This window comes from Chrysemys picta, chromosome 5, assembly GCF_011386835.1.
Source record: "Chrysemys picta bellii isolate R12L10 chromosome 5, ASM1138683v2, whole genome shotgun sequence".
In the NCBI taxonomy this organism is placed as follows: Eukaryota; Metazoa; Chordata; order Testudines; family Emydidae; genus Chrysemys; species Chrysemys picta.
Window position 1 is genome coordinate 144,693,709 of NC_088795.1, and position 14,352 is coordinate 144,708,060.

Below are 14,352 nucleotides of genomic sequence, written 5' to 3' on the forward strand. Positions count from 1 at the left end.
GTCCAGCTACCAGTGGGAAACGGTGACTGCAGGGCAGCCTGCTCATCACTGCTGCCCTAGCTTGGTGCAGAACAGGCCTTGGCCCAGCCTGGGGTGGGGGGAGCAGTTCCTTTGGCCTGGGGGGCTCCTCAGTGGAGCAGCACTACAGGCCCCAGACATGCCCCAGGATTTTGATGGGGGCTCCCTGCTGCCCAGGTACCCCCCCCCCTTCTGGCCCTTGCAACCCCCAGGAGAAAGGGCTGTGGCCAGCAGCCCCCCTCAGCTCCAGGCTGTACCCCTAAACACAGCAGGCTCCTTACCTACTAGGCCTTTCTAGCCCCCTGCGGAGCTCATTGCCCCAGCAGGCACCCTTGTGGGACCTGCCCCCTCCCGCGTGCCCCATGGCTGGCTGTGTCCACTCCCCACGCTGCTGAGTCCCAAAAATGGCAGAGCTACTCAGCTTTATTCTTTAAAAAAAAGTAGAGACCCCTCTTCCCCCAGCTTTGGGGGGGGGGGCAGGACAGTACAGAGGACCCCCCCCCAGCCTAGAACATTCATATTAAAACACCTGAGAAAGACGAGCAGGGCAAAGGCCTGGACACTGCACGGGTAGCCTCGTCATGCAGCAACACCCCCACTCCCACCCCTGGCCCTGAGGTGGCTGCAGGCTCCCAAGCACCAGGTTAGAAGAAGAGTCGGGGGGGGCCCTTTGGCCCCCCGCTGGTAGCTGGAACCCCCTTCTCCCAGCCTGGCCCCTAATACTCCTCGGCCATGATGAGCACCACCAGGGCAGACCAGCCCGTGAAGGGGTAGCAGGCCTGGCCCTGGCCCGTGCTGTCGCTGTACTGCTCCCACAGGTAACCGCTCTCCACATACTGGCGGTACAGGTTGGCAATGAGGTTGGCACGCAGCTCCTGGTAGAGCGCAGCTGCCCGCTGCTGGTAGGGCCCCTCCAGGCTGGCGTAATGGTGCAGCGCCCGCACAGCCAGGTAGTTCATGTTGATCCAGATGGGCCCCCTCCAGTAGGGGGGTCGTGCTCCGTGTTGTGTTTCATGTAGAGGGGGCTGGTGCGGGGCGAGCGAGCGCAGGCCGTACGGGGTCCAGAGCTTCTGCTCGCTGCGCATGTCCCCCAGGACGCTGCCCAGGCGGGGTGAGTCGGGCCGCAGCAGCTGCAGCAGGAAGGGGAAGAGGCTGACGTAGCCCAGGGCCCCCACGAACTGCAGCTTGGGGGGCTTGCGGACCACCCGCACCAGGCGTGGGGCAGGGAGCTGGTGGCGGGGCTGCCCTGGCCCCACAGCCACCTTCTCGCGCTCCAGCCCCACGGCCTGGCTGTGGTTGCCGTAGTCGGCGAACATGCCCAGCTGCTCGGCCCAGTGGTGCTGCTCCAGCAGGGCGTTGTCACTCAGCGCCTGCTGCATGCGCCGGTACTCGGTCGCTGGCTCGCCCAGCCGCTCGGCCACCTCGGCCATGACTCCCGCGGCCAGGGCCATCCAGCAGCGCAGGTCCAGGTGGCGCTCGTCAGGCGAGGGGTGCGAGGCGCGAGGGTAGTCGTCCAGCCCGGAGGTCAGCGTCTTGGGGTTGAGGAAGAGGTGGGTGTCCTGGTCCCGGCCCCGCCAGCGGAAGGTGTAGGGCAGCGGCCCCGCCTGCGTGGTGTTGTACCACTCGTACCACGTGCGCAGGCGGGGGAAGAGCTGCCGCAGGTAGGACAGCTCGGCGGGGCCCTGGCCCGGCTCCCGCAGCAGCTGCTGCAGCGCCAGGAAGAGGGTGGGCGGGTTGGCAGCCTCGTTGTGCTGCAGGATGAATTCGGGGGGCACCTTGGCTCGCGCCTCGTCGTCCAGGATCTGCTCCCGCGGGATCCAGCCCCTCCACATTCATCAGGTCCAGCCAGTGGGCGATGACCTCGCGGCTCAGGGCCGGGTCCCAGCGCGCCAGCAGCAGCTGGTGGAAGCCCTCGTCCCAGAGGAAGCCGCGGGGGAAGAAGGAGCGGGAGGGCACGGCGGTGAACAGGGGGCCCTCGGGATAGGGCAGGGGGTGCGGGCTGTGCGCAGACTGCACGATGGAGTGCCCGTGGAAGTAGCCCATCCCACCCATCATGTTGCTGAGGGCAGCCTTGGCAAAGCGCTGCTGCTGGGGCGTGAAGCCCTTGCGGGCCAGGGAGAAGGTCTCCTCGAAGCGCCGTTCGAAGGCGGCCACGTGCCCAGCCAGCTCCTCGCTCAGCACCGCCCCCACCAGCGAGCCGGGGCGCTCAGCAAAGCTGCCGGACTCAAAGGTCACCTCCACGCGGCAGGGCAGCGTCAGCGTCACCTGGTGCAGCAGCAGGTGGCTTTGGGGCTCTTGCTCCGGCTCCCCCGGCAGCGCCCGGTACGTGTCCACAGCGAAGTAGCGGCGCTTGGGCCCGCCTGGCGCGGCGTAAACAAAGCGGTTGCTCAGGCTGCTCTTCACCACGTCTGTCAGGCGGTGCAGCCCCGGGCTCCTGGCATCCAGGTGGTTATAGCTGCAAGAGAGGAGGGGTCAGGGCAGGAAGGGAGGCCCGGCTAGGAGCCAGGAACACCCCACAGCCGGAGCTACTGCCCCGCTCCCCACAGCACCCCTCCTGGGAAAGCCAGGAGCTTCCCGCACAGGCAGGGCTCCCGCCCATACCTGGCATAGCTGAGGGCTTCCCCGGTGTCTGTGGTGGGCTTGTGGAAGGTGATGTTGAAATGGCCGAGTTCCTCGGATGTCCCAGTCACCGACACCAAGCGCGTGTTCTCCACGTGGGGCTGCAGCGTCCCCTGCCCGTTGGTGGCCACGTAGAAGAGCAGGGAGACGAGGGAGGTCTGGTTGCCCGGACTCTGCAAAGAGGAAGATGGGACCCTGGTTATCGCTCGCCCCTGTAGCTCTCTGAGCTGGAGACCCCAGGGGCAGCCCTGAGACCCTGGCAACCAGGAGACCCTCCCACAGTAGGAAACGCTCCCGGGGGACAGAGACTGGGGCAGGAGAGGAACCGCCACAAAACACAAGGGGCCGGGTGGGCCAATCTATCCGGAAAACACGTGGGGCTCAAAGCAGGGAGTCCCCACCCGGCCATGGCTCCGCTGGGCGCAGGAAGGGGCAGCACCGAGCACTGTGGGCTCAGGACTCCCAGCTCCGGGAGGACACGTGGCCTGAGGGTGACAGTAGAGACTTGGAGGGAGGAGGGAGCCCAGGACTCCTGGGTTCCCTTCCCAGATGTCCCGGACCCCGGGCAGGGCCCTGCATTCCCGCGGCCCCACCTCCGGCCTGGCCGTGACCCGCCAGCTCCAGTCCCCGCCGTGCTCCCCGCCCGGCCGCTTCACGAACTCGGTGCGCAGCGTGAGGCCCCGGTCGCGGATCTCCTGCGCCCCGAAGCGCAGCCCGTCGTGCAGCAGCCAGCCGTAGCCGGGCAGCCCGTCGCTCTGCTCGCACGTGTGGCGCAGCCGGGCCTCCGCCGCCTGCCGCAGCCACATGAAGCCTAGGGGAGAAAGGGGGGAGGGTGAGACCAGACCGGACCGGACCGGACCCCGCCTCCCCCCGCCGGGCCCCGCCCTACGGTACCTGCCACGGGCGGCCGCGCGCTGCGGGGCCGCATGCCGAAGTAGACGTGCGGGCGGTAGGAGCCCCAGAAGCGCTCGGGCGCGGCGCGGGGGCCGCTGCTGCCGGCGGGCAGGACGCGCGGCGCCGGGTGCGGGGTGACCACGCGGCGGCCCAGCCGCCAGCGCCCGTAGAGCCCGTAGGCCAGGCCGGCGGCGCCCAGCGCCAGGGCGAGCAGCGCCAGCAGCGCCCAGGCCCGGCCCGGCCCCGCGCCCGCCCCGCGCTCCCGCCGCGCCGCCTGCGGGCCCCGCTCGCCCCGCTCCGCGCCCCGCTGCGCCGCCTCCGCGCCCCGCCGCCTGCGCTCCCGGGCCATGGCCCCGCCGCGCCGCGCCGAGACAGGGAGCGAGCGGCACCGCCTCGTCAGCCCGCCCCGGCCCCGTCAGCACACCGGGCCCCGCCCCCAGTCCGCCTGGCTCCGCCCCCGCCCCGTCAGCACACCGGGCCCCGCCCCCAGCCCGCCTGGCTCCGCCCCCGCCCCGTCAGCACACCGGGCCCCGCCCCCGCCTGCCCGGCTCCGCCCCCGCCCCCGCCCCGTCAGCACACCGGGCCCCGCCCCCAGCCCGCCTGGCTCCGCCCCCGCCCCGTCAGCACACCGGGCCCCGCCCCCAGCCCGCCTGGCTCCGCCCCCGCCCCGTCAGCACACCGGGCCCCGCCCCCGCCTGCCCGGCTCCGCCCCCGCCCCCGCCCCGTCAGCACACCGGGCCCCGCCCCCAGCCCGCCTGGCTCCGCCCCCGCCCCGTCAGCACACCGGGCCCCGCCCCGTCAGCACACCGGGCCCCGCCCCCAGCCCGCCTGGCCCCGCCCCCGCCCCGTCAGCACACCGGGCCCCGCCCCCAGCCCGCCCGGCTCCGCCCCCGCCCCGTCAGCACACAGGGCCCCCGCCCCCAGCCCGCGCCCGCCCCGTCAGCACACCGGGCCCCGCCCCCAGCCCGCCGGGCTCCGCCCCCACCCCTGCCTCGTCAGCACACCGGGCCCCGCCCCCAGCCCGCCTCGTCAGCACACAGGGCCCCGCCCCCTCCACGTCAGCTCGCTAGGCCCCCAGCCCGAGCCCGCCAGCTCGTCCGGCCCCGCCCCCGCGAACCCGCCTCCATCGGCGCTCGCGCGGCCCTTGTACGTCACCATCCTCAGGAGCGCGCGGCTGGAAGGCCTGACGGCCCCGTCACCGCCTCTCCCGGCATGCCCCACGCGGGGGCCGTAGAGCCACGCCACCTGCCGGTGCGCACTGGGCCCCATAGCCCAACTACACGTGGCTGGGAGCCTCGCCGCGCTGCATGCTGGGAGTTGTAGTCCAGGGCAGCGCCCCAGGGCAGAGGGCAGAGCCAGGCCCAGCCGGTTCTGAGCCGCCCCAGGAGGGGGTGGGGGCCAGGTGCAGCTCGGTGCTGAGCCCTACCCCCGGCCAGGGGCTAACCCGGGCACGGCCGAGGGGTGATGGGCCAGCCCAGGGCAGGCAGGTCCCAGGCTCTGCGGGCAGCAGCTCTCAAGGGGTCACACCTCACAGCCCCAAGCCCTGCAGCTGGGAACACGCTGGGTGAGCCACGGTCCTTGGGGCTTCCCACGAGCTGCTGGCCAGCGAGCTCCCCCCCCCCATACACACAGTGGAGGACAAACACAGGCTAGACCAGCCATTCCTTTGAACACATCTTTATTGTGTTTATGCATAAGCGCTGCCTTCGCCCTGCTCCTCAAGCCAGGGAGGGCCATCCACTGCTGCTGCTCCCAGCTGCTGACTCCCTGCTCCCAAGCCCAACAGTGGGGCCTACCAGGGGGTGATAGACTCTCCTCAGGGTGCTGGAAGGCAGAGCTGGAGTAGCCCCCCCAGGTCCCACCTTGCTCAAGCGCTGGGGTTTAAGGCCCCTGCCCTGGGAGATGAGTCCCAGCCCATCACCCCCCTGAGATACCCACAGCCACCCTAGGCCTACAGGCCCCCCGGCTCCACACCTTTCAAATACCTGCCCTTTGTCAACTGGGCCCCCTTAAGCCCCCACTCCAGCTGTCACACCCAGTGCTCCTGCATGCAGCCCCTAGCAGTGGTTGGTGTTACCTCCTCCCAGTGCTGCAGCCCAGAGGAGCTCCACTATGATGAAACGCTGTAGGGTAGTAAAGTAAGCACAAGGCAGTGGACTGGGGGTAATGCTCAGCCGATCACCTTAGGGGCAGAGCTGAGGCTAGTCTCTGGGGCAGTCCTTATGTGGGTCCCTGGGGGGGAGCAGGATCTTTGCCTAGAAGAGGAGCAGAGCTGAGATGTGGGGAGGTAGGTGTGGCCCCCTTACCTGTGTCACTGCCCATGAGGCAAGCTGATCGGTGTGACCCAGAATCCTTTGCTCTGGAGGTTGTTCCTGGCCCTTGGCATAAGATACAAGGAAGCAGCTTGTCCTGTGTGGCCGGGTGCCCAGCCCAGGGAGTGGCCTGGGCATGGCTCTTGCAAGCCCCCAGCTCCACTCCCTGGGGCAGAATAAGGACACACTGCCTTCCCCTAAAACAGGCTGGTCTTACCCAGCCCATTCTGCAGGCCACGCCCTGGTGTGGGAATGGGGGGCACCAAGGAGCACGCTGCAGATGGAGTTACAGCCAGGCCTGCGCCACCAGGCCTCCCCCCAGCTGGACTGCCACATGGGGTGACCTCAGTTGCTCCATTGTGGGGAAGGAAGGAATCCCAAAGCCCCCAAGCAGAGCTCCCCAACCCAGGGTAGAGTGAGAACCAGGCCCTTTCCTGAACTAGCCAGCATAGGAGGCTGGGGGGAGAGGGGAGGGAGGAAATGCCCCCTTGCTAACCCCACTGCATGGAGCCAAGCTTGGGGGGGCACAGACACAGCCCCACTAGGCGAGGGAGGGGCATCTCCCAGCTGGGGCTGCAGGGAGGGGACAAGAGTCCTGCAGCTGCACCCAGCCCCCCACCCTTCCACCTCCAGGGCAGCCCCAGCTGGGAGATCAGCCCACCAGCCCCCTCCCTGCTCCTGGACCCCAGCTCCCCCCCAAGATCCATCACAGCCTCTGCACTGCCCCTCTGGGAGCTGGGGCTGGGTGGTTCCCTGGCGCCGTTCCCAGCTGGAGACAGACAAGAAGGAGCTCCAGGGCTGGGGGACATCAATCACCTCCAGGGGACTGTCGGGCTGGGGGGGACGAGACGGCCAGTTACTGCTTGATCTGCCCCCCATCACCCTCGCTCACAAATCGCTTCCGGCCCCTTGGAGAGAGGAAAGACACGAATGTCAGTGAGCCAGGCCCCAGCCAACCCTGGGCTCTCCCCACACACAGCTCCGCCGGTGCCCCTCACTCCCGACCCACAGCTCTGCCGTGCCCCTCCATCCCAACCTGCAGCCCCTGCTACCTCAGCCCGGGGCTCCCCACACAGCTCTGCCAGTGCCCCTCACTCCCAACCCACAGCCTCTGCTAGCCTAGCTCTGCCGATGTCCCTCAATCCTGACCCACAGCCCCTGCTACCCCAGCACTGGGTTTCCCCCCACCTCCAACCCACAAGCTCCTTCTATCCCAGCCCCAGGCTCCTCTGCAGTTCTCCTGGTGCGCCTCAAACCTGACCCGTAGTCCCCCATGCTGCAGCTACCTGGCTGGGCAGGTGTCTCTCAGCTGCTTGGTGATGACTCCCTCCTCGAAGCAGAGATCCACCAGCCGCTCCAGGATACGGTGAGCAAGGGGCACATCCAGGCTGATGTCTCCGAGCTCGTCATAGACTCGCTGAAAGCCCTGGGGGATCAGGAGAACTGGGATCAGAGCCAGGAATGCTGAGGCAGAGCAGGGAGGGGCCGTGATGCCCCAGGGAGACCTTGCGCCCTGGGCTGGGAATGGCAGCCCGTGCTGCAGTCAATCCTAGAGGCTGAATCTGCCCCCACAAGGGCCTCCTCACCTCTGCTGCAGCTGGCCAGTCTGCCGAGACTCCATGGCTGGCTCCCCTGCACTATTCATGGCACCAACCCAGCCCCTTGCTCCCCGGGCTCCTGTCCCAGCTCCAGCACTCACCCGGTTCATCTGGTCCAGGGTCACCAGGCCGGTCTCCCACAGCACCTTGAGCAGTTTTACCATCATGACGACGGGCGTCTCGCCTGTGGACTCCAGCACCATCACTACAGCCTGCGAGGATGGAGGAGGGGGCGTCAGCATGGGGTGGGCAGCACCAGCCACTGCTGGCATCCCGGACACCCCCCAGGATCCAGGTAGCAAGCATAGCTCCCACGGCCGGGCCGCAGCAGCCACTGGGGGTGCCGCGGGTACTGCCCCCGGCCAGCGCTGGCCATCACAGCACAGCCCCAAACGGACGCCCCAGGCCAGGCCTGCGCCCTACCTCATAGACCAGCTCATGATGGAAGTGAGGGACCTCCAGTTCCCGCAGGCAGTGCTCTGCCTCCGACACCTCCCCGGACAGCAGGTACTCGCGCAGCAGCAGGTTCATCTGTGGGGAAAGGTACTGAGGGCTCAGCATGGGGACGGGCAGGCGCCCGCCCAGGCCCCGTGCAGCCCCGGGGCCAAGCCGGCCAGCGAGGGGCGCAAGGCGCTCACCTCTTTGATGAGATGCTTCACGGGCCTCTGGCCGCCCCCCACTCCCCACACGTTGTCCAACTGGTTCACGTCCCGCTTGATCCGGAGCAGCACTGCGGCGCGGTCCAAGGCAGCCCTGCAAGGAGGAGACAGTGAGGAGCAGGGGGCTCTCCCTGGAGATGCTGCCAGCTGGGGGCAGAGCAGACCAGGCTGGTGCCAGGGCAGGGCGGGGGGAGGAGACTCTTACCGGGCGTGCTCACAGTCCACGCGCCCCTTGTAGCGGTCCAGGAAGTCCAGGGGCAACGCATGGTCAGCCACGGCCCGGGCAATGAATTGGCCCAGCATCTGCAGAGACACGAGCGTGTGGTCAGGGCGCAGACGCTGCCCAGGGGCCTGGCACAGCACCTCCTCTGCCTGGCAGGGCCAGGTCCTAGAGCCCCCACCCAACTCCCGATCACCATGGCATTCCCAGCCCCGCCCCCACCCTCCCAAGGGCATTCCCAGCTCCTCCCTTCCCATGCACCACCCCCCCAGCATTCCCAGTCCCACCCAGGGCATTCCCCCCTCCCAGTTCTCCCCCCCCCATGCCATTCCTGCCCCTGGCCCCACCATGTCTCCCCAGCCCCTCCCAGGGGTATTCCCAGCCCCACCTGCGGAGCCTCAGGAGTGTCCAGGATGAGGTCAGGCAGGTCCTTGAGCATCTTGTCGAAGGCCCTGGCGATGTCCTCCGAGGTCATGACCTTGCCCACGAGGTCAGAGAGCAGGCGGGAGGTCAGCTCCCGGTGGCTGGCCTTGCCCTCCAGTGCCAGCGCCACAGCCAGTGAGGGGACGGCGTGCTTCCTGCTGCCCAGGTTCAGCTCCTTCAGCAGCTCCTGCGCCCAGCACAGCGCGTCAGCCCAGCCCCGCTCCGGCCTCCTTCCTCCACGGCGCCCAGCCCCACTCCATCCTCCTCCTTCCTCAGCAGTTCCCAGTGCCCTCCCCTGGCACCGCAGGGGCCCCCGGGGCCTAGCCAGATGGATGTGGCCCCTGAATCCCTCCCAGCCCAGAAGCCCGCTGGGGGGAGATGGGGTGGCAGAGGGACTCCCCAGACTCACCATCACCTCGAGGGTGTCCCCGTGTTCAAAGTACTCCAGCACCATGGGGTGCACGTTCTTCTCCAGCTCCCCCTCCTCCAGCTCCGGCGTCACCGTGGCATAGACCGTGTCGCCCTGTAGAGAGGGGCAGAGGGGCTCACGGCCAGCGGTACCCCCACTGCGACAGGCCCCACCCACACAAGCACCAGTCCGTGGGGCTCCGGGGAGGGGGCTGGCATGGCTGAGCGGGGGCAGGCAGACAGGCCGGGGGCAGCAGTGGGTGGGTGCTGGGGTCCGAGTTCAGTGACGCTTGGCTCCGGGGGGGGAGGAAGGGGCCCGGGAACGTACCTGAGATGATTCGTCGTAGTTGGGGTCCCGAGCGTCGGGCTCCTGGTACCCGTACACCAGGCCAGGTGCACCCCACACACCCTTGCCCCCAGCACCACCTGCAGGAGACACAGTGGTTCAGCCACCCCCATGGGCCACAGCATCCCAGCCGGGCACCAACCCAGCTCTGCCTGCTACAGAAAAGGGACCGGGGGCCTCTGGGCAAGGGTAGCGCACTGCTCAGAGCCCCCAGCCCAGGGCAAAGCTGGGCACCAGCGCAGCACTGGCTCACGGCAGGCTCCCAGCCCGGGCATGACTGTGTCACAAGTGTAGTGAGTTCAGTGGGGCCCAGCAAACCCACAGCACGTGGCAGGAGCGGCTCCCACCCAGCACAGGAAGAGCAGGGGACTGCGTGGGGATTGAGGGAGGATCCCTGTGTCTTTGGGGCAGCAGGAGGGAGCAGGGGCTGCACTGTGTGGGGTGTGGGGACTGGGAGCTGCACTGTGGGGCAGCAGTGAGCCAGGAGGGACTGCAGGGGTGTGCGCTATGTGACAGCCAGGTGGGCCACAGGCTGCACTGTGGGGCAGGGGTGTGCCCCAAGGCAGCAGGAGGGGCAGGGGGATGCAGGGAGGGCATCAGGGTGATGGGAGCCTGCACTGTGAGGCAGGGGTGTGCTGCATCTCACCTTTCTTGGGGAGCCCACGGCCCTTGCCCATACGCGACTTCCTGTCATTGGTCTTGCCCTTGGGGCTGCTGGGGTCGGGGCTGGGCTCCCCCCCCTCGGGTGCCGGCTCCCGGGTGGAGTCCCGGGACGAGGTGCGCCGCAGGCGCCGCTTGGCCTTGGCTTTGAGCCGAGCTTCGTGCAGGGCCTTCTCCTGTGGGGTCCAGGAGCGGGACTCGTCGCCATCCATCAGCTCCTCTTCCAGAGCCTCGTCCTCTGAGCCTGCCTGGCACGTGGCCTGCAAGGCACGGTGGTCTCAGAGACGCCCCGCTGCCCCCAAGAGCCCCGGGAGAGGCAGAGGAGCCAGGGGCTGCCCCACGGAGCGCTTCCTTTCCCTTCCTATTCACCCCCCCTCCAGTCCCGGCCTCGCCCAGCAAGGGGCGCGCTAGGGAGCAGCTGGCTGAATTCACACGGCTCCAGACAACCTCCCGCCCCAGGGGAAGTGAAAGAGCCAAGGCCCAACCCGCAAATGTCATGCCAAGCAGGGGAACAGCCTGTGCCCTTGCTGCAGGCTGGGGGCAGTGGAGGGGCTGCCCATTCCCCCGCCCCCCCCGAGGGATGCAGACCGCTCCAGGGCAGGTCTCTGCCCCCAACCTCACTATGGGGTGTAGCACCCTCCTGCTGCACCCCCAGGCTGGGGACAGAGTCGCTCAGACGGGCCAGGCTCCTGGCATCCCAGGGCATGGAGACCGGGCGTGGGGGCCTGGGAACGGCCGAGTTCCCCGCTGGGAGGGAATATGGAGAATTGGGCTAGAGCCAGGCAGGACCGGGCAACCCCCGGCCGCCAGCGCCTCCGACTCCCGCCCCGCGTCCCCCCGGGCCCCCCACTCCCGCCAGTGCCCCCCACTCCCGCCCCGCAGCCCTCGGGGCCCCCCACTCCCGCCCTGCAGGCCCCCCGACCCCCACCAGCGCCCCCCACTCCCGCCCCGCAGCCCCCGACCCCCACTCCCGCCCCGCAGCCCCTCGGACCCCCCGCCAGCGCCCCCCACTCCCGCCCCGCGTCCCCCCGGACCCCCCACTCCCGCCAGCGCCCCCCACTCCCGCCCCGCAACCCCCGACCCCCACCAGCGCCCCCCACTCCCGCCCTGCAGCCCCCCGGGCCCCACCACTCCCGCCAGCGCCCCCCACTCCCGCCCTGCAGCCCCCCGACCCCCACCAGCGCCCCCCACTCCCGCCCCACAGCCCCCGACCCCCACCAGCGCCCCCCACTCCCGCCCCGCAGCCCCCGACCCCCACCAGCGCCCCCCACTCCCGCCCCGCAGCCCCCCGACCCCCACCAGCGCCCCCCACTCCCGCCCCGCAGCCCCCGGAGCCCCCCACTCCCGCCCCGCAGCCCCCGACCCCCACTCCCGCCCCGCGGCCCCCGGGCGGACAGAAGCGGAGGGGGACGGAGGGCCCCCCCCGCTGGCCAGGCAGCTCGTGCCCCGTGGCGCTCGGCCCCGGCCCCGCCCCCAGCGCACATGGGGACCGGGCAGAACGCGCCCGGGGGGGGGGGGATTGGGGGCGGGGCAGGCCCGGTACTTGCCAGGGCGGCGGCGGCCGGGCCGCGGGCGGGGCTGACCGATCCCGACATGGCCGCTGGCGGCAGCTCCGAGCCGGGCACGATCCCGACCCTGAAGCTCCGCTGAGCCTCGCTGCTTCGCGCGCCCGCCCCTTGCGGAAGTGACGCACAGGGGGGGCGGGACTCCAGCCAACTCCCCTCAACCTCGCAGCCGCAGGGCGCGAGCGGCCCCGCCCCCATGCCCCGCCCACGCTAGCAGGGGCCGCGGGGGGCGGGGTCGCTGCACAGACCAATGGCCGCTCTGCGCCGCCCCCTACCTGCCCCCGGAGCAACGGTTCCACAGCCGCCAGACTGAGCCATGGCTCTGGGAAGGGGGGGAAGCAGGGAGCGGACTGACCCATGGCTCTGGGGAGGGGGGGGAAGCAGGGAGCGGACTGACCCATGGCTCTGGGGAGGGGAGGGAGCGGACTGACCCATGGCTCTGGGAAGGGGGGGGAAGCAGGGAGCGGACTGACCCATGGCTCTGGGAAGGGGGCGGAAGCAGGGAGCGGACTGACCCATGGCTCTGGGGAGGGGGGGGAAGCAGGGAGCGGACTGACCCATGGCTCTGGGGAGGGGGGGGAAGCAGGGAGCGGACTGACCCATGGCTCTGGGGAGGGGAGGGAGCGGACTGACCCATGGCTCTGGGAAGGGGGGGGAAGCAGGGAGCGGACTGACCCATGGCTCTGGGAAGGGGGCGGAAGCAGGGAGCGGACTGACCCATGGCTCTGGGGAGGGGGCGGAAGCAGGGTGCGGACTGACCCATGGCTCTGGGGAGGGGAGGGAGCGGACTGACCCATGGCTCTGGGAAGGGGGGGGAAGCAGGGAGCGGACTGACCCATGGCTCTGGGGAGGGGGCGGAAGCAGGGAGCGGACTGACCCATGGCTCTGGGAAGGGGGGGGAAGCAGGGAGCGGACTGACCCATGGCTCTGGGGAGGGGGGGAAGCAGGGAGCGGACTGACCCATGGCGCTGGGGAGGGGAGGGGAGGGAGCGGACTGACCCATGGCTCTGGGAAGGGGGGGGAAGCAGGGAGCGGACTGACCCATGGCTCTGGGGAGGGGGGGGAAGCAGGGAGCAGACTGACCCATGGCTCTGGGGAGGGGAGGGGAGGGGAGGGAGCGGACTGACCCATGGCTCTGGGAAGGGGGGGAAGCAGGGAGCGGACTGACCCATGGCTCTGGGGAGGGGGGGGAAAGCAGGGAGCGGACTGACCCATGGCTCTGGGGAGGGGGGGAAAGCAGGGAGCGGACTGACCCATGGCTCTGGGGAGGGGGGGGAAGCAGGGAGCGGACTGACCCATGGCTCTGGGAAGGGGTGGGAAGCAGGGAGCGGACTGACCCATGGCTCTGGGAAGGGGGGGGAAGCAGGGAGCGGACTGACCCATGGCTCTGGGAAGGGGGGGGAGCGGACTGACCCATGGCTCTGGGAAGGGGGGGGAAGCAGGGAGCGGACTGACCCATGGCTCTGGGAAGGGGGGGGCGGACTGACTCATGGCTCTGGGAAGGGGGGGGAAGCAGGGAGCGGACTGACTCATAGCTCTGGGGAGGGGGGGTAAGGAGTGGACTCAGTCTTGGTTCTTCCCGGGACCCCACCAGCCAGGGCAATGGTGGGGGGCAGAGAGGGGGTAGGGTGACCAGACAGCAAGTGTGAAAAATCGGGACAGGTGGTGTGTGTGTGTGTGTGGGGGGGTAATAGAAACCTATATAAGAAAAAGACCCAAAAATTGGGACTGTCCCTATAAAATCGGGACATCTGGTCACCCTAAGAGGGGGCCAGGGGTCTAGGTCTGTGCTCTGGGTCCATCCTTGAGACCCCAATGTCACCCCGCACTGCTCTCTCTTGGGCCCAACCCCTGTTGTCCTTGCACTGACCATTGGGTTGTGCTGGAAGGGGGCAGCCAGGAGTGACAGATCTGGGTGAGGCGTGTGCTAGCTGCCCTTCACGCGGGCAAAATTAAGGGGCAATTAAATGCCCTGTTGCATTGTGAGAACTGAAAAAAAAGAAAGCCACTACCCAAGGCCCTGGCAAGGCTAGACCCAGAGGTAAGCCCTCCGGCTGAGGGAATCTCTGGGAACTGATTGCCACACAGGGGCTGGGGCATTGACTGGGGCAGCTGTTGTGTCTGGAAGCCCAGAGAAAGGAGCAGGCAGCGAGAGAAGCAATGGTGAGCATGGCCTGGAGAGGGAGCACACAGTGCTCCTGAGGCGCAGGGCTGGCTGGAGGGGCAGACGTGGGACTAGGAAGGGAACTATCTGCGTGCTCCAGCTGTGTCCAGGGAACCAGGACCTAGTGTGTTGTTTGTGAATGAACTTGATTGCGCCACCTGCTGACTTGAATCAGCCCTTTCTCCCCATGACGGAAACTGCCTGCAAGGCCCCCGCTGTCAGCTAAAGCCCACCCCTCACACAGAGGGACAAGAACACTGCAGGCCCCTGCTGGGACAGCTGGAGGTGGTAGGGGACAGGGAGACCAGAGGTCTGGAGGTCTGGTCTGTCTTGGCCCCAGCCTCTGGCTGACAGAGTGTGGGAAGTACGGCCCCAGCTTCCAGCCACCTCGGGGGGCAGGGCAGACCAGGAACCTGCGGCTGCTCCCTCCCTTGCTGTGGGCCTCCCTGCCCGTGCAATGGGCTGA

The 14,352-nt window shown here is 69.1% G+C and overlaps 2 protein-coding genes across 3 annotated transcripts; both read right to left on the minus strand.

Moving 5' to 3' along the window:
- Positions 1-423: 423 nt before the first annotated feature.
- On the minus strand, positions 424-3,962 carry MOGS (mannosyl-oligosaccharide glucosidase). The gene is given in 7 exon segments (XM_065598502.1): positions 424-1,009; positions 1,012-1,051; positions 1,053-1,841; positions 1,843-2,473; positions 2,620-2,810; positions 3,231-3,448; positions 3,532-3,962. Coding segments are annotated over 7 exon segments (2,493 nt in total). The 5' UTR covers positions 3,881-3,962; the 3' UTR covers positions 424-734.
- A 1,230-nt stretch (positions 3,963-5,192) lies between these two features.
- LOC101933898 (programmed cell death protein 4-like) lies at positions 5,193-12,096 on the minus strand. 2 transcript variants are annotated; one of them, XM_024110952.2, is made up of 11 exons: positions 11,998-12,096; positions 10,144-10,417; positions 9,480-9,577; positions 9,153-9,266; positions 8,709-8,930; positions 8,306-8,403; positions 8,080-8,194; positions 7,865-7,972; positions 7,543-7,653; positions 7,130-7,269; positions 5,193-6,751 (listed from the first exon to the last, which is right to left on the minus strand). In XM_024110952.2, the coding sequence occupies exons 1-11, from the start codon at positions 12,079-12,081 to the stop codon at positions 6,700-6,702; spliced, it is 1,416 nt and encodes a 471-aa protein (XP_023966720.1). In that variant the 5' UTR covers positions 12,082-12,096; the 3' UTR covers positions 5,193-6,699. The 2 variants fall into 2 exon arrangements, with proteins under 2 accessions (XP_023966720.1, XP_005278481.1); XM_005278424.4 differs by lacking the exon at positions 11,998-12,096 and adding an exon at positions 11,705-11,862.
- Positions 12,097-14,352: the final 2,256 nt, after the last annotated feature.

What these genes read in the sequence shown, in the direction of transcription:
- LOC101933898 (XM_024110952.2), bottom strand. Translation starts at nt 12,081, where the DNA reads ATGGGTCAGTCCGCTCCCTGCTTCCCCCCCTTCCCAGAGCCATGGCTC. An exon ending in AACCGTTGCTCCGGGGGCAG is followed by an intron (nt 10,418 to 11,997) that starts GTAGGGGGCGGC and finishes CGTGCCTTGCAG; the next exon opens with GCCACGTGCCAGGCAGGCTC. An exon ending in CCGTGGGCTCCCCAAGAAAG is followed by an intron (nt 9,578 to 10,143) that starts GTGAGATGCAGC and finishes TGTCTCCTGCAG; the next exon opens with GTGGTGCTGGGGGCAAGGGT.